This window comes from Coffea arabica, chromosome 7c (genome assembly GCF_036785885.1).
Source record: "Coffea arabica cultivar ET-39 chromosome 7c, Coffea Arabica ET-39 HiFi, whole genome shotgun sequence".
Taxonomy (NCBI): Eukaryota; Viridiplantae; Streptophyta; class Magnoliopsida; order Gentianales; family Rubiaceae; genus Coffea; species Coffea arabica.
The window spans coordinates 13,694,703-13,713,546 of NC_092322.1; the positions used below are offsets into that span (position 1 = coordinate 13,694,703).

The window sequence follows — 18,844 nt, forward strand, 5'->3', positions numbered from 1 at the left end:
CAAAAGGAATTTCTAGTCTTTTATAATCACGTTCACATGATGTTTCGGTGGATATCCATTTGTCCATTTTCCGTTAAAGAAACTTTACTTATTACAATCTTTTTCTTTACACTCCTCTAAAATAGTATGAAATATTACCATAATTCTTCACATGTCACTATTAAACCGAGGGTTAAGGATTATCGGAAAGTAATCATTAAATAGTATATGAGTTTATGTTTAGTGTCTTACATTCATTAAATTTATTGTTTTTTGGAAAATTAAAGTTCGAAGATAAAAAGAAGTTAATGCAAATGCACGGCTGAATAACTGGTGGTCTAATTCTATTGCTTGCTTACCCACAAGAATGACCACGCCAACACTACATTAATACACTCATACTTTTGCATTTCTTAATTACTTGCATTTCTTATTCTTTCTTCCCAACAATTCTACAGCCCATAATCAATTTTAATTCAGTAATCTTCATACAACTCTGAACATATAACTATATTTAATATAAATTCTTGACATACCTGCATTTCAATTCTCAAAATCTTATGGCATGCCTTACTTTATAATGGTGTTTAATTACTTAAGTTCTTAAACGATCAATCATATCAAAATCATAAACTTGTACCGTACAATAGGATGCTCTTCACATCATGATCAGGAGTTTAGCAATTAATCTCCATCATGTCACAATTAAATTCAATTTCATAGCTAGGGGTGAAATTGCAAAGCATTTGGTTAATCGGATGTTTGAAGAAATTTAATTAATTAAATTTAATATGAATTTAGTTCAGTCAAATAGATTTCGATATGGTCTTGGTAAAAACAAAATTATGAGAGTGCTTAATTAGTTTGAAAGTAACTCTAAGTTCTCGATTTTTTATTTTAACTGGTATAACACACACACACGTACAATATGTTACACATGTTCACTTCACGTTATTGTGGATATTTAATATTCTTAATTACTACTTTCTTTTATTCTTTTTTCCATCATCTCTTCACTTTCCTTCTTTCTTTTTCTTGATCACTTGCATTTTGTGAAATTATTTTTCATGTTTCCAATTGTTTGCTTTAATTGGTTTTTCATATTTGTAATTATTTTTCATTAATATCAATTTCATCCTATTTATGACTAACATCTGACAGTGATTTATGCCTTTCCAATTTGACAATTATTTGGTTAAAAAAACTTTAAAAAGATTTGTTTTATTGCATTGCAATTTTTGGGGACCAATTAATTTTGCTTCAGGTCCACAACTTCCTTGCTAAGCGTGTTGTGAGGGTTACACAGCGGCCTTGTTTAAATTGTGCTTTTTTGCAAAAAAGAATTTTACATTTTTCGTAAATATATTTTTTTCAATTATCTTTCTTATCTCATCTCAGATGCATCAAATAGTTACATTATATTTTTTTATAAAGCTCCTAAAAATAGCAATGCAAATGGAGCCCTTCCAGCCGCAAATCAATTGAGTTTTGATGTCATTTTCTGTGTGAATTCCTTCTTTTGACATGTATCCACTTCGTATGGTTGGATCTTCCCGCTATAGACCGATCCGGTAGCATAGTTTTTTTGCTCAATCACTTAAGCTATCATGTTAGAGATCAATAATCAGAGGCTTACAAACTTTCGTAAAAATTTTCATTTGAACAGCTAAATAACCAAAGTCTGACGGCTAAACAAAACAAAAAGCTCATTATAATTGCTGCTATTTGTACAACTTTTCTGTGATTAAATAAAATTCCCTTCCTCGTTAAAATAAATGAAAGAAAATATGAAGGAGAAATTAAATTGATCTAATTGTTTAACAATTACTAGTATTTCTTTTTGTGATTTGAACTACTTCCTTTCCATGTTTCGTACACTTAAATCAGTGGCTTACACGTTTTCGTATTGCACTAATTTTCTTTTGTAAACCAATAATCAAAACTTAAAACTTATTGCACTAGTAGTTATTGAGTGACTTCCACGCCTTTGCTCATTATAAATACCGGCCCCCTCCACATTCCAAACACACTCAACCATCTTCCTCCTTGTGCTACAATCTGCCACCTCCATCACCCCCACTGCTCCCACAAAATGGAAAGCTTTTCTCCCAACTGGGCTGCGTGTGCACTCGCGTGGGTTGCAACGGTGGTTATTATCACCCAACTCTCGAAGCATTTCCATCAGAAAAAACTCAACCTCCCACCAGGTCCAAGGCAATGGCCAATAATTGGAAACTTAAACCTCATTGGCACCCTTCCTCATCGCTCACTCCATCATCTCTCCCTAACATATGGCCCCCTAATGCACCTTCAGTTCGGCTCCTTCCCGGTTGTCGTTGGCTCCTCTGTGGAGATGGCCAAAGTTTTCCTCAAAACCATGGACCTCACATTTGCAGGGAGGCCTAAAACTGCAGCCGGAAAATATATCACTTATAATTACTCCGACCTGCTTTGGTCCCCTTACGGACCATACTGCTGCCAGGCACGTAAGATTTTCCTTACGGAATTATTTAGTGCAAAAAGACTCGAATCATACGAACATATTCAGGTGGAAGAAATGAATTCACTTCTGCTGCAGCTATTCAAATCATCGGGCAAGCCTGTCGTTTTGAAAGATTATCTTTCAACAGGGAGTTTGAACGTGATTAGCAGGATGGTCCTGGGGAAAACATACATTGATGAGTCTGAGAACTCAATTGTCACGCCCGAAGAGTTCAGGCAAATGATGGACGAGTTTTTTTTGCTGACTGGTGTGTTTAACATTGGTGATTTCATACCCTGGATCGATTTCTTGGATTTGCAAGGGTATATCAAGAGGATGAAAATCTTGAGCAAGAAATTTGATAGGTTTCTGGAGCATGTTCTCGATGAGCATAATGCCCAAAGGAAGGACGAAACTAATTGCGTCAGCAAGGACTTGGTGGACGTCCTTCTGGGCCTTGCAGATGATCCCACTTTGGAGGTGAAGCTAGAGAGGCGTGAAGTCAAGGCATTGACTCTGGTATATGTTACTTAAAAACTGCATAACGCATGCTGTCAACTTTTAAACGACTGAAAACTTGAGAGAAAATAGTCAGTGATCTTTTGAACTTCAATACTCTCCCAAAAATTTCTTTGCTACTGGAAACTTGAGAGAAAGTAGTCAGGATCTTTGGAGTTTGATGAAAATTTTTCAGTGGAGGCAGAATTAACAAGAAAATTGCTTTTGATAAAGGTACTCAAACAAGTAAGACATTGTTGACCATGTACAGTCAATTTGCAACTTAAAAAGTTTGTGGGTAAAGTCAGTTTGCATGTCAAGAAGTTGATTAGAACTTGAGTTTTGCTGATAAGTTGGTTCTATTCATTTTTAGCTATTTTTTATTATTTTTATTACGTTGTCATCCAGATATCACATCCACAACATTGAGACATAATAAGTTTAAGAACTTCAATAATTGGACTAAGTTTCTTGCTGCACTTTGCGTAATGATTGAACTCTAGGACCTACTTACTGCTGGAACCGAGACCTCAGCGATTACAATAGAATGGGCCATTTCGGAGCTACTGAAAAACCCAGAAATATTCGACAAGGCAGGCGAAGAACTCGACCGTGTTATTGGTCAGAATCGATGGGTGAAAGAGAAGGACATGCCAAATCTTCCTTACATAGAGGCTATTGTTAAAGAAACAATGCGTATGCACCCCGCCGCATTGCTAACGCCAAGATGTGCTCGCGAAGATTGCAAAGTTGCAGGGTACGATATTCAAAAGGGAACCCGAGTCGCCGTCAATGTTTGGTCAATTGGGAGGGACCCCGAATTGTGGGAGAAGCCAGAGGAATTTTGGCCCGACAGATTCATGGGAAAGGACATTGACTTCAAAGGGCAAGACTGTAAGTTCCTACCATTTGGTGCTGGAAGAAGAATGTGCCCAGCGTACAGTTTAGGCCTCAAGGTTGTCCAATCTAGTTTGGCCAATCTTTTACATGGATACAGATGGAAGTTGCCAAATGACATGAAACCTGAGGACCTGGACATGGAAGAAATATTCGGCATTACTACACCAAGAAAAATCCCACTTGTTGCCATTGTTGAGCCTCGGCTTCCTTGTAATCTTTATTCACTATGATTCACTACGTATATGTTTGATCTCCCAGTATCATCATTATCAACTTGTGTTCAAATAAATCAGCCCTGCAAGTTTAGAATTTGTAGCTGCACTTATATGTGTTTGCCAATTGCCACAACGCTACAAACCCTTGCAGTAGGTGCATGGCATAAGCGAAATCACTGAGATTTTTATAGCTATTGAAGTCCAAATTTGTGCGCAATTGTGTGAAACTGTGAATATGCACACCCCTGATGTTCCAAATACAATCTATAACATTCTGACGCTCATTTAAATCTGCAATAGCAGGCTTACGGTCAAAGCAATGTGCTCTCTGCCATCTTTCCTCTTTGCATCTTCCATCATTCCCCTCGCCAAGGCCAGAAGTTGTTCCTACTTCCTGTGCACCTCTAAGCCATCCCACTGGATTGGTGCTACTTTCCATACTTGTGCAATGTCAGAGAAAAAGGGCATATGCTCAAGCGTTTCTGTTTGGTCCTCACGGCATCTATACTTATGATCCTCTTTCCCTGTTATCTGCCTAATTACTTCATTCCCGGATAATATTCTTAGGAGACATTTCCAGATAAAATGTTTAATTATGCTTAAGTTTGAGACTTCAAAGAATCTTATTAGACATGCTTATTAAATTTATTTGGGCAAATTACATATAATCCCCTATAGTTTTGTATAATGTCAAATGACGCCTCTAAGGTTTCAAAATAGCAGCATAACCCCTGTGATTTTTTGTAAAGTAAAAGATAGATGGAATGCATAATCAATTATGGCGATTAGACCACACGTGCTATAAAAGTGGGTGTAATTAAATCATAATATCAATTTAATCCCTTATATTGCATAAATGTCGACTTTATCTTGGTGGTCTTTGCATTTATCCATATAATCCCCGTATGATGTTGTATAAGATGCCAAACTGTTGTTTGATTTAGCATTTAAATAAGGGTAATACTGTTATTTCAACTAATGGCGTCATATAAACTATTTTTTGTCAAATTTCTAATTTATATGAAATCATAGGCAGTGAAGTGATTATTTTAAAACTTTGAGGGGTTCTATAACAATAGATGAAACTGCAGGGGATTATTGGTAATTTATCCAGTTTGTTTTGTTCATTAGTTTAGGTACATGGACATATATTGTCCTGCGTGTGTTTTCAAATTGAATTCTTATTGGGTTCATACCATGGGAATCATGTGAAATAAATCTCTTACTGTAACATGTGGTTGAGGGGAAACATCTTAGCCAGTTCTCTATATGGTTCAAAGAAAATTACTTCATTACCAGTTTATATCAAAACTGTTTCGCACTTTTATCATTTTCTGATATAATTGCGAAATTTAGAGGTTTTATCAAAACTAATATCTATCGAAAGTTTATCAGACGATCAATTTTTTGGCTTAATTTGGTGTTCCCTCGAAGCCTGAGCAAAAGCAGCTTATTATCTTCAAAACAGATGTTCCAATACTGAGAGGAATTTATTCCATTCCGAGTTTTCTTGTAGGACATATTTTCATCCTAAGGCCGTTGATCCAATCTCTTAATTGGGTTTTCATGATAGTGATTGAAGGAAAATGTTTCCATCACTTCCAAAATGCATTTTCAATTTCGATACGTTTTCATTAATGGGTTCATTTTGGTCGAATCGATTGGTCTCCAGATTCATAATTCTCTCAATTCTGACATGCGTTCATTATTTAAAACTCGAGACTGAGAAGTGAAGCTACCAAGCTAAGGGGATCAAAAGCCAAGGTGTCGGCAGAATTAGGCAGGCTAACAACAAGGCGACTGATGCGATAGATACAAGGTAATATGAAAGAGACAAACAAGTGTCGGCAGAATTAGGCTGGTTTATCACAAATCGACTGATGTGATACGTACAAGGTAATATGAAAAAGATAAACGAACAACAAAATAAAATAAAAAGTGCACCAGAAACAAAACCCAAATATTTTCCTATTGTCATGGCGTAATCAGTGGTGGATTTAGGACCCAAGATTAGGAGGCAATTACTACGATTAAGGCAAAAATTTTGTTGACAAATGTTAATAACCAGTATGGTAGTTGTGTGAATTTTATTGAAATTATATAGTATTTTGCAACAATAACAACTAGATGATAATTTTTTTTGTATAGTAGACAACAAAAAATTTTTATGTTTATTTTTATGTGCCCAAACTTTTGAAATCCCCTTTTTTCCCCAAAATTTTCAACTACTACTTGTCTCCATTTTAAACGTGCCATCATTTATAAACTGGGGATAATTTTAGAAACCTCCCTTGAGGTTTTTAACAATTTCACTCAACTCTCCTGAGATTTCAATAATTATATTGACCTCCCTTGATCTAATCAAATGACTAAAATATCCTTCACTTAATAGTTAATTCATGTAATGCCCGGTGCAACCCAATGAGTACAAACAATTTCACAATGATGCACAAAGATATATCAAATATAAGCACAATAAAGAAAACTTAATTAAAGAGAAAAGATAAGAAATGCAAACCAAATATCAATCCAATAACCTCTTCAATTGATGGCGATGCTAACCAAGATGTACAAGTGAAGGTTCACTCCTTCCTCACCCCAAATACTCTTTGGTTGAGCCAAGGAGTTTTACAACAATTCTAGTTAACCCTCAACAACCTACACTTGAAAGATCACTCACCCAATTAAGAACTATTTTATACAAATGAGGCAACCTTCACCAAGGTTTTACCACTCCAAGTGATAGGTTCACCTTCACCAAGGTTTTCACTTGAGCAACCTCACAACCCAACTTTCCCAACCCCTTATACAACCAACAAAGAATCTTTCTACTCAAAAATCTCACTTGTAAGCTTGTATTTTGTGTTGGCAAAAGTCTCTAGTCTTCTTGTGCTTTGGGGTTTTTATAGAAGGTGAGAAATGGCTCCAAAAGACTCTCCAACGGTCAAATATTAAATGCTGTCAAAACTAGCCGTTGGCCTGTCGGACGTCCGACAGGTGCCTGTCGGACGTCCGAACCACCTGTCGGACGTCCGAACCCTGCGTCCGAACGTAGGCAGAGAGTCATCAAATCTTTGCGAAATTTCTCGGACGTCCGATGCGATCGATGTGCGTCCGAGGCGTGCGTCCGATCCTTCCGGACGTCCGATGCTTCCTCACGAGCGTCCGACAGAGTTTCCTTCTTGATGTTCTTCATCCTTTCGGACGTCCGATAGCGTCCGACATGAGTGCCCTGTTTTTGCTTCTTCTTTTATGCCACAAGAATCTCTTCTAACAAATTACTCACATAAAAACATTAGCCCAAATCTACATTTTGGTTTGTTAATCATCAAAACCAAGGATTGATCGACCAAGGTCAACAATCTCCCCCTTTTTGATGATGACAAACAAAATGAAGATTTCTTTTATCAAATAAGTTCAAATAAAGCTCCCCCTTAGAAAGTGCCAACATACAAAGAAATTTCAATAAATCCTACTCCCCCTTTTGGCATCAATCAAAAACAAACTCCCCCTTTATTTTTCAAATCAAGACCATATTGAATATCAAAATTTTCAATTGTACTTACAACCATATAGCACTTCTTGGATCAAATCATCATGATGTGCCTAAATATGAGAAATTTCATTTGGTACCCTTTCTTTATAGGGTCCTTGGGAGTTAATACGACATGATCTAGCAATCCACATGAATTTCATGCCTTTTCTCATATTTTTCTTTACATAGCAATCATTTTGCATATGTCCAAATTTGCAACAAAAGTTACACATGATAGAAGTATTTTGCACATAGGTGGATTTAATGCAACTAATTTTCTTACTTCTTATCATAGCAAACTTATTTGTGCCTTGAAAAGATTTGCTTTCTTTTGTTTGAGAAAACTTTTGTTTTTCATTTTGGAGAAACTCGTTCAAGTCATTAATTCTTTTCTTTAACACATTTTGTTCCTCCAACATTTTTTCATAAAACTTTGTTTTCTCTTCTAACTTCCTTTTCAAATTATTTTTGCAATCAAAAACACTTTTTTGTTTTTTTAAATCATCATTTTCCATTCTCAAACATTTGTTTTCTTGAAACAGTTTGGAGTTTTCTTCCAACAAATCATTTATTTTTGTTTTCAAATCTTTATTTTTAGCATAAGATTTTCTCAAACTTTTATGCATTTTAATCATAAGAATTTTCACATCATCATCTTCATTATCTTCATCACAAGAAGAGTGATAAGAACTTACCTCATCTTCTCCAACGGCCATTAGTGCCATTTGGGCCAACTCTTCTTTTTCTCTTTTTGAATTGCATTCATCCCATGTAATTTTGCAATCTCCTCTTGAGCATCTCTTGTTGAAGGTTTTCTTGGAACTTTTGATGTGAGGAGTTGTATCATTGTCCACTTCCATGAATTCATTACCCATGAAGGATGGGTTATCCCCCACTTGAGATGCTTTAAAAGCTATGCCTCTCTTATACATTCTTGCATTTTCTTCCTCTTGCACTTTGAATTTCAGCTTTAATTCATAAGAGGTTAGGGTATCCACAAGAGATTCAATGGACATAGAATTTAAATCCTTTGCCTCTTCTATAGCATTTATTTTGTTTTCCCATTCTTTTGGCAAGGCATTCAAAATCTTTCTATTTTTCTCACCCAAAGAATATTCTTTTCCAAGCAATTTAAGATCTTCAATAATGTCACAAAATCTACTACACATCTTATCAACATTTTCAAGAGGATGCATTTTGAAAAATTCATATTGAGAAACAAGCAAAGATTTCTTTTGTTCTTTAATATCTTGGTTACCTTCATGAAATACACACAATTTATCCCAAATATCTTTAGCTGATTTACAACCTTTAATCCTGCTAGATTCATTTACATCTAATGCATTGTACAATATACACATGGCCTTGGCATTTAAAGAAAGGTATCTCTTGTCTTTTTCATTCAATTCTTGTCTAGTCTTTAATCTACTCAAATTGGTGGTGGAGTCAACTATTCTAGCTTCATAAGGACCATCTTCTACCACATACCATAATTCAATATAAACGGATTGTAAGAAAATCATCATTCTTTGTTTCCACATGCTAAAATGAGAACCATTAAACATAGGTGGTCTATCAATAGATTGCCCTTCTAAAAAAGAAACTTTTATGGTTGCCATGATCTTTACTCTAAGCGGTTAAGCTTGATCAAAAGAGACCAAGCTCTGATACCAATTGTAATGCCCGGTGCAACCCAATGAGTACAAACAATTTCACAATGATGCACAAAGATATATCAAATATAAGCACAATAAAGAAAACTTAATTAAAGAGAAAAGATAAGAAATGCAAACCAAATATCAATCCAATAGCCTCTTCAATTGATGGCGATGCTAACCAAGATGTACAAGTGAAGGTTCACTCCTTCCTCACCCCAAATACTCTTTGGTTGAGCCAAGGAGTTTTACAACAATTCTAGTTAACCCTCAACAACCTACACTTGAAAGATCACTCACCCAATTAAGAACTATTTTATACAAATGAGGCAACCTTCACCAAGGTTTTACCACTCCAAGTGATAGGTTCACCTTCACCAAGGTTTTCACTTGAGCAACCTCACAACCCAACTTTCCCAACCCCTTATACAACCAACAAAGAATCTTTCTACTCAAAAATCTCACTTGTAAGCTTGTATTTTGTGTTGGCAAAAGTCTCTAGTCTTCTTGTGCTTTGGGGTTTTTATAGAAGGTGAGAAATGGCTCCAAAAGACTCTCCAACGGTCAAATATTAAATGCTGTCAAAACTAGCCGTTGGCCTGTCGGACGTCCGACAGGTGCCTGTCGGACGTCCGAACCACCTGTCGGACGTCCGAACCCTGCGTCCGAACGTAGGCAGAGAGTCATCAAATCTTTGCGAAATTTCTCGGACGTCCGATGCGATCGATGTGCGTCCGAGGCGTGCGTCCGATCCTTCCGGACGTCCGATGCTTCCTCACGAGCGTCCGACAGAGTTTCCTTCTTGATGTTCTTCATCCTTTCGGACGTCCGATAGCGTCCGACATGAGTGCCCTGTTTTTGCTTCTTCTTTTATGCCACAAGAATCTGTTCTAACAAATTACTCACATAAAAACATTAGCCCAAATCTACATTTTGGTTTGTTAATCATCAAAACCAAGGATTGATCGACCAAGGTCAACAATTCATAAAGGGACATTTAAATCCGTAAAATACTTCTTATTATTTTACTTGTCATTTATTCATCTCAAAAACAACCTCCATCCATTTCCTAATGTTCATTTCTTCCTCTCTCAGTCCTTCTCTCTTCCCTTCTTTCTTACTCTTCTCTTTTTTTCCTCCTATAATGGCTTCTCCCTCTCACCAAATATCGTGCTTCATTGTTACCAACCACACCACTATCAATTTTTTATCATCTCCAAAATTTATCTGCATTTTTTTGTCTTCTTGCCTCTTTCTTACTATAAAACTTTTAGACCCTTTCATTCTTTTTCAATGTTTTTACTCTTTACAAATGTTAGCCAATTGAAGTCACCAAATTAATAATGTGCATACTGTGAATTTTATTATTAAACTAGGGGAAGATTAAAAAGGTGGCAATGATATAGGGACAAAAAAAATGAAATTGAGAGTTGGAAGATAAAGAAGTGATCATTATGTTTGTTAAGTAAAATAGTTTAGCAATTAAAAAACTCATTGGTTCTCTCTTTTATTTCTGCTTATTGATTGTGGTTTTACTATAAAGGTAGAATTTTGTCTGTATTTCTAGGTGTGCTAGAGCAATAATGAATTATATTCTTCAGGACATGGGGGCATTTCTTGATTTAGTATTGGTAGTGGTGGTTGAGAGTTGCATTGGATAAGAATTAGCAAGTAATGAATTTTAAAATGAATTGGAGTCGCTGGACTCTATTTATTTTAGTGAGTATGTCATGTATAAGATTTCTTGGTTTTGACGGCTTATTAGTCTTGGACCATTGGTAGGATGTGGACGAAGGAAATCACATGTCAAATTTCATTTGATTTGTGGCTGGAAGGCTAAGGAAGCTGTAGGTCCTGAAGCAAAATTAATTGGTCCCCAAAAATTGCCATACAACAAACAAATCTTTTTAAAGGTTTTTTTAACTAAATAAAATATTCCCTCCCAAATTAGTTTTCATTTACCAAATTTCTGTTATGTGAGTAAATGAAAACTTTCACAACCATTACTTCTTTTAAAATAATTTTAAGTGTAACTAAATGTACATATTCTATATTTATTTGTCTCTTTTCATTTTTTATATTCCATCTAGGATGTCTAATCATTATTTTGTGAAAAATGAAAAAACTATATATATTTTTCTTTATAATTAGTCAATTATTAATTGGTAAAGTTCTAATTAATTTCATCCATTATCTAACTTACAAGAAAGGAACGGATATCTTCTAAATACAAAGTTCAAAATCAATTACTAATCTTTTACAATCATTTGAATATCCATTTGTACGTTTTCTGTTGAAGGAACTTTACTTATTACAATCTTTTCTTTACACTTCTCTAAAATAGCATGAAATATGGCAAGCGATATTGTCAGAGCAATTATCTTTAGCGTATTTTACTCAAATGCCAAGATCACCCTTAATCAATCAACTTTATATATGTTCATTGATTTTTCTAGGATCCATTGTGTATTAATTACTCCATTTTTCGCTCTCTAATTAAGTATTTCCCATTAGGATCTCTCATTCTTCTTTCTATCATTTTCATTTCTCTTTATCTCACTCACACATTAATAGATCTATTATTTCATAATTGAATAATATAGTTTTTGCCTTAATCTTTTCTTGTATCATTTTGGTTCTATGCATTCTTGCTTTGTTATTCAATCCTAAAACTTTTATTTATTCATTTATTTATTTTTTACAAATAGAACTTCATTTAAAACCAACAAATTTTAATTTAAAATAATTATTATTATGATGTCATTGTAACTCAATACTTTAGCATAAATTTTTTTGACATGCAACATGCATTTTTCTTTGAATTTTGCTTGATTATCAGGCCTGTAAGCAACTAATACTATTAAAACTTTACCATCTTTTTCTATGTTATATTTATCATGTAAGTCTTGACTTTTATCTTTTATCGAATATTCATATTTATCATGTAAGACATGATTTCTATTAAGTATTTGTATTCGCTAATAATTAGATGAAAATAAGTTTAAATTACATTACATTATATATCCCATGAATATTAAAGGGAAAGTAATGTTATTTTTTGGAATTATTTTTATTTTAAACTACTATTTAATTTGACTTAAATTACATTGTGTTTGAAAAAGAACCTTTTGAGAAAAATTTTAAAAATAAAAAAATATAAGAGCAAGTAGAATTAATATACGAGAAATTATTAAAGCCAAGACCAATTTAGTAAATCATGAAAATAATTGATAAATTAATATGAGAGAGAGAGAGAGAGAGAGAGAGAGAGAGAGAGAGAGAGAGAGGAGGGAGAATGTGAGTGAGTAGGAAAAAACTTTAATTGGACAGAGAAGAAGAGGAGTAATTAGTGTTTAATGGATTAAAAATCAAGAAAAATATATGGAGTTGACTGATTAAAGATAACTTTAGCATTTGAGAAAATTTTGCTTTGGCCGGAACATTATTACTCTGGATGGAAATATTGCAAACCATGAAATATTACTATAATTCTTAACATGTCACTATTGAATCAAGAGTTAAGGTTCATTGGAAAGCAATCATTAAACAGTAGTATATGAATTGATTATTGTTATTCTGTATAACTTTCAGAGTATGTTTTATGTTTAGTGTCTTATATTCATTAAATTTATTATTTTAGTTCATTTATATCCATTTTTTTGGAAAATTAAAATTCGAAGATAAAAGATGCCATGCAAATGCACTGGTGAATAACTGGTGGCCTAGTTATATTGCTTGCATGTCCACAGAGTGACCATGCTAACGCTACATTAATACACCAGTCCGTTGGTAATACTTGTTTGCATTACTCATACTTTTGCAGTTCTTAATTAATTACTTGTATTACTTATTCTTTCTTCCCAACAATTCTACAGCCCATTATCATCATTCCAATTTATTTCAATTTATTGCAAAGCCTTTGGATAATCGGATGTTCGACCGAGTTTAATTAATCAAATTTAATATGAATTCACTTCAGTCAAATAGATTTCAATATGGTCTTGGTACAAACAAAATTATGAGAGTGCTCAATTGGTTTGAAAGTAATTCTGAGTTCTTGATTTTGTATTTTAATTGACACACACACACGCACCATGTCACAGATGTTCACTCCACGTTATTGCAGATATTTAATATTCTTAACTACTATTTTCGTTTATTCTTTTTTCCGTCTCTTCATTTTCCTTCTTTCTTTTTCTTGATCACTTGCGTTTTGTGAAATTATTTTTCATATTTCCAATAGTTTGCTTTACTTGGCTTTTCATATTTGTAATTATTTTTCATCAATATCAATTTCTTCATATTTATGACTAACAATCTAATAGGGATTTATGCCTTTCCAAATTGTTAATTATTTGGTTAAAAAAACCTTTAAAAATGATTTGTTTTATTGTATGGCAATTTTTGGGGACCAATTATTTTTCCTTCAAGCCCCACCTCTTTCTTGCTTGGTTTGTTGTAAGAGTTACACAGATCCTGTTTGATAACCTAATTAAATATTTAAATTTAATGAATTTATATCTTAACAATTTTGTATGGCCCCTTATAACCGCTAATTTTCTTTTGTAAATCAATAATTAAAACTTAAAACTTATGCTATTGGCTTAATTATGGGGTTTTGGTTCTGCCGCTGCACTTGAGATACTCAGCCCCCTTTAATAAGCCCCGTACCCAACCTAATCAATGTAATGCTACCACTTTACCTTGCCCACGTGCATTTATTTTACAACATTTTTGGCTGCAATTTGTGAAGACGGTGGAATTGCTCTCCAATTTCATAGCCATCTTGTGGCAACATAATGAAAAGTATATGACAGGTGTCGAGCCTGTACAATAATAATTACTAAAAAGTCCTAATTACCACCACAATTAATTATAGAACAAATCCAAATACTGGAGCAAGGATCCTAGGTGTGCAATGGGTTACTTGATTCACCCTATTCCGGAAGAGTTTGCTTGATCCGATATACCAAATTTGTCTATAAAAATATTAAATTTGCATACAATAGCAAGTAGGGTCGATTCCACAGGGAACGAATAGGAAATTGTTTCTTTCCAAGTCAATAGAGCAAAATTGGGGAAGATTTGATGGAATGCAAATAAAAATAAAATAAACAAAACTCAAAAGCTAACTCACCAGGTACAATTTACTAAAAATAACAATTAATAAAATTCTACCCAAAGGATCAACTCTTTAGGCACGGTCCAATCAAATGATCATCGATGCAAAGATATTTCATTCATTCGTCACTAGGTTGGTTATAACTATCAACAAGCTCTGACAGCCAGTTCTTCCTTACTTTTCCGACAGTCAAGGTACGACCATTGATTGTTTCTCTAATCAGAAAACAACCCTAGATACGACCGTAGGAATTTAATTATCCAATTGCATTAAAACTAGAAAAACTCAACCCTAACCAATAAACATGCTAAGAGAGTTTATTTAAATTAGATCTTGCATTCCCCCAACATAAAGCCAATTATGGTGGTTGTCACTAGATATCAACTAAGCGAATAATTACGGATTCAATTTAGCTAATGTGACAGTAGGCTATTAAATTAAATTAAACACCCGGCCGTTGATATTCAATTAATAAAATACCCATGAACGATTAATCCAGAAAATGCACAAATAGCAACAAGTTGGAAGAAATAATGAAGATTCGATAGGATCTCACAGATATTATAGACCGCGCCTTCGCGTCAACCTTTGGATAGAGGAGAAAACTAGCCGCTCATCATCGTATCAATTTCACGTGATTTGATTGATTCCATCCATACAAACATCAAAGAATTTGCAACGATGAAGTACCGAAGAAAGAAAAGGGAAAAAGTCTTCCTTTTCTCTGCGTTGGTGTTCGTACTGAAGCCGAAAAAATACAACGCAAAAGCTAATGAAAATTGTACAAGACCAAAGCCAAAGCAAAAGAGTCAAAAGTGTCAAAGCCAAAAAGCAAACGGAAGTCTACAACGTTTGACCGCTATGGGAAAAGAAGACTAAAGCTAATGTATCAATTAGACGTGAATCTGGCTTTGCTAATTGCTGCTGAAGACCAAAGGAAAAAGACGTCTGATCCCACAAAAGCCAAAGCTCTTCTAATTGATATCACGTGAATCTGGCCCCTTTTTTTCCTTTGTTGCCGCCGCCACAGAGACCAAGAAACGTCTATAGTTTTACTTTCTTTTGGAGCCTGGGCTTTGATTCCATGCGTCTGGTTTGCATGGGCTTGGTATCCTAGTTAGCCTGCTGCTACCAATTTTGCGGATCCGGCTTTGGGTGTTCTTTACAATTTTTGGTGTGAGCATGTCATGAAATAGAGAAACTTTTGAAATTTCACCTTGCGGTTGTGGAAGCACTTTATATATCAAACACCTACAATTTATACAAATATAAAATATGAGCAAAAACTAAATACCTAGCGCAGGAAGTAGCCAAAATTAGGATAGAATAACAGTGTAAAATATGCTCAATAATTGCTCTATCAGTATATCAAATCAAAAGGACTCATCTAAACATTCTGACATTCACCAATTATCTCTCATTCATAGATAAAATATGGAAATCATAATTCTGCAAATTCATCATAATATCTCCATTATAACTATTGAAGAAAATTTGAAGACAGATAAATTATTTATTCTAACTATTCTTCCATGGAAACAACAACAACAAAACCAATTTAAGGCTTTTAACCCATGTGCCACACTGATCACAATAATTTGCATAGTGAGTTCTTGCTAGTGGTTGTTGTGTGACTTCCACGCCTTTGCTCATTATAAATACCGGCCCCCTCCACATTCCAAACATACTCAACCACCTCCTTTGTGCTGTATTCTGCTTTCTTCTGCCGCCACCACCACCCCCACTGCTCCCACAAAATGGAAAGCTTTTCTCCTACCTGGGCTGCATATGCACTTGTGTGGGTTGCAACGGTGGTTATTGCACACCTCTCGAAGCATTTCCATCAGAAAAAACTCAACCTCCCACCAGGTCCAAGGCAATGGCCTATAATTGGAAACTTAAACCTCATTGGCACCCTTCCTCATCGTTCACTCCATCAACTCTCCCTCACATATGGCCCCCTAATGCACCTTCAATTCGGCTCCTTCCCAGTTGTCGCTGCCTCCTCTGTGGAGATGGCCAAAGTTTTCCTCAAAACCATGGACCTCACATTTGCAGGGAGGCCTAAAACTGCAGCCGGAAAATATACCGCTTATGATTGCACCAACGTGACTTGGTCCCCTTACGGACCATACTTGCGCCAGGCACGTAAGATTTTCCTTACGGAATTATTCAGTGCAAAAAGACTAGAATCATATGAACATATTCGGGTGGAAGAAATGAATTCGCTTCTGCTGCAGCTGTTCAAGTCATTGGGCAAGCCTATCGTGTTGAGAGATTATCTTTCAACAGGGAATTTGAACGTGATTAGTAGGATGGTCCTGGGGAAAAGATACATTGTTGAGTCTGAGAACTCAATTGTCACGCCCGAAGAGTTCAGGCAAATGCTGGACGAGGTGTTTTTGCTGACTGGTGTGTTTAACATTGGTGATTTCATACCTTGGATCGATTTCTTGGATTTGCAGGGGTATATCAAGAGGATGAAAATCTTGAGCAAGAAATTTGATAGGTTTCTGGAGCATATTCTCGATGAACATAATGCCCAGAGGAAGGACGAAACTGATTGTGTCAGCAAGGACATGGTGGACGTCCTTCTGGGCCTTGCAGATGATCCCACTTTGGGGGTGAAGCTAGAGAGGCATGGAGTCAAGGCATTGATTCTGGTATATATTACTTACAAACAGCATACCGCATGCTGTCAAGTTTTAAACGACTGAAAACTTGAGAGAAATATTCAGTGATCTTTTGAACTTGAATACTCCCCAAATTTTTCTTTGCTACTGAAAACTTGAGAGAAAGTAGTCAGGATCTTTGGAGTTTGAGGAAAAATTTTCAGTGGAGGCAGAATTAACAAGAAAATTCTTTTTAATCCTTCTAAAAGAAATTGCTTTTGATAAAGGTACTCAAGTAAGTAAGAATATTGTTGGCCAAGTACAGTCAATTTGCAACTTAAAAACGTTTGTGGGCCAAGTCAATTTGCAACACAAGAAGTTGATTAGAACTTGAGTTTTGCTGATAAGTACATTGGTTCTATTCATTTGTTTATTCTTTGCCAAATTAATATATCCATGATAGTAAGATTTATTTCATGTTCCGGTGGGGAGCACAAATAATAATTCTTAAGAAATTCCAAGCCTATTATAGGAAATTTATTTTGTGCCCTGCTTCTGCAAGAAATAACCACTTTTTTTGCAATTTTTTTTAGGTTATTCTCTAAACACGGTTTTTAACTAATTTTTTTAATTACGTTTTCATTCAGATATCACATTCGGAACATTGAAACATAAATAAGTTTAAGAACTTCAATGATTGGACTAAGTTTCTTGCTGCACTTTGCGTAATCATTGAACTCTAGGACCTGCTTGCTGGTGGAACCGAGACCTCAGCGACAACAGTAGAATGGGCCATTTCGGAGCTACTGAAAAACCCAGAAATATTGAACAAGGCAGCCGAAGAACTCGACCGTGTTATCGGTCAGAATCGATGGGTGAACGAGAAGGACATGCCAAATCTTCCTTACATAGAGGCTATTGTTAAAGAAACAATGCGTATGCATCCCGTGGTCCCATTGCTAGTGCCAAGATGTGCTCGCGAAGATTGCAAAGTTGCAGGGTACGATATTCAAAAGGGGACTCGAGTCATCGTCAACGTTTGGTCAATTGTGAGGGACCCCGAATTGTGGGAGAAGCCAGAGGTATTTTGGCCCGACAGATTCATGGGAAAGGACATTGACTTCAAAGGGCAAGACTGTAAGTTCCTGCCATTTGGTGCTGGAAGAAGAATGTGCCCAGGGTATAGTTTAGGCCTCAAGGTTATCCAATCTAGTTTGGCCAATCTTTTACATGGATACAGATGGAAGTTGCCAAATGACATGAAACCTAAGGACCTGGACATGGAAGAAATGTTCGGGCTTACTACACCAAGAAAGATCCCACTTGTTGCCATTGTTGAGCCTCGGCTTCCGCGTAATCTTTATTCACTATGATTCACTACGTGTATGATTGATCTCCCAGTATCAACTTTTGTTCAAATAAATCAGCTCTGCAAGTTTAGAATTTGTAGCTGCGCTTATTTGTGTTTGCCAATTGCCACAACGCTGCAAACCCTTGTAGTTGGTGCATGGCATATGCGTAATCACTGAGATTGTTATGCGTATTGAAGTCCAAATTTGTTCGCAATTATGTGAAACTGTGAATATGCACACCCCTGATGTTTCAAATACATTCTATAACATTCTGATGCTAGTTTAAATCTGCAATAGCAGGTGCACAGTCAAAGCAATGTGCTCTCTGCCATCTTTCCTCTTAGCATCTTCCATCAATTCCTGTGCACCTCTAAGCCATGCCACTGGATTGGTGCTACTTTCCGTACTTGTTGGGAGGAAGAGAGAAAGAGAGAGAAAAAAAAAAAAAAAAAAAAAAAAAAAGAGCGGAGGCAGTGGTATGGGAAGGGAGGGAA

General features: G+C 35.5%; 2 protein-coding genes across 2 annotated transcripts; both read left to right on the top strand.

Moving 5' to 3' along the window:
- Positions 1-2,071: 2,071 nt before the first annotated feature.
- On the top strand, positions 2,072-4,148 carry LOC113699027 (trimethyltridecatetraene synthase-like). Its single transcript, XM_027219065.2, has 2 exons — positions 2,072-2,980; positions 3,463-4,148. The coding sequence occupies exons 1-2, from the start codon at positions 2,072-2,074 to the stop codon at positions 4,087-4,089; spliced, it is 1,536 nt and encodes a 511-aa protein (XP_027074866.1). The 3' UTR covers positions 4,090-4,148.
- An 11,939-nt stretch (positions 4,149-16,087) lies between these two features.
- Positions 16,088-18,443, top strand: LOC113699025 (trimethyltridecatetraene synthase-like). Its single transcript, XM_027219063.2, has 2 exons — positions 16,088-17,049; positions 17,742-18,443. Exons 1-2 carry the CDS (start codon positions 16,144-16,146, stop codon positions 18,369-18,371), a joined length of 1,536 nt encoding a protein of 511 aa, XP_027074864.1. The 5' UTR covers positions 16,088-16,143; the 3' UTR covers positions 18,372-18,443.
- The last annotated feature ends 401 nt before the right edge of the window (positions 18,444-18,844 follow it).

What these genes read in the sequence shown, in the direction of transcription:
- LOC113699025 (XM_027219063.2), top strand. Translation starts at nt 16,144, where the DNA reads ATGGAAAGCTTTTCTCCTACCTGGGCTGCATATGCACTTGTGTGGGTT. An exon ending in GAGTCAAGGCATTGATTCTG is followed by an intron (nt 17,050 to 17,741) that starts GTATATATTACT and finishes ATTGAACTCTAG; the next exon opens with GACCTGCTTGCTGGTGGAAC.
- LOC113699027 (XM_027219065.2), top strand. Translation starts at nt 2,072, where the DNA reads ATGGAAAGCTTTTCTCCCAACTGGGCTGCGTGTGCACTCGCGTGGGTT. An exon ending in AAGTCAAGGCATTGACTCTG is followed by an intron (nt 2,981 to 3,462) that starts GTATATGTTACT and finishes ATTGAACTCTAG; the next exon opens with GACCTACTTACTGCTGGAAC.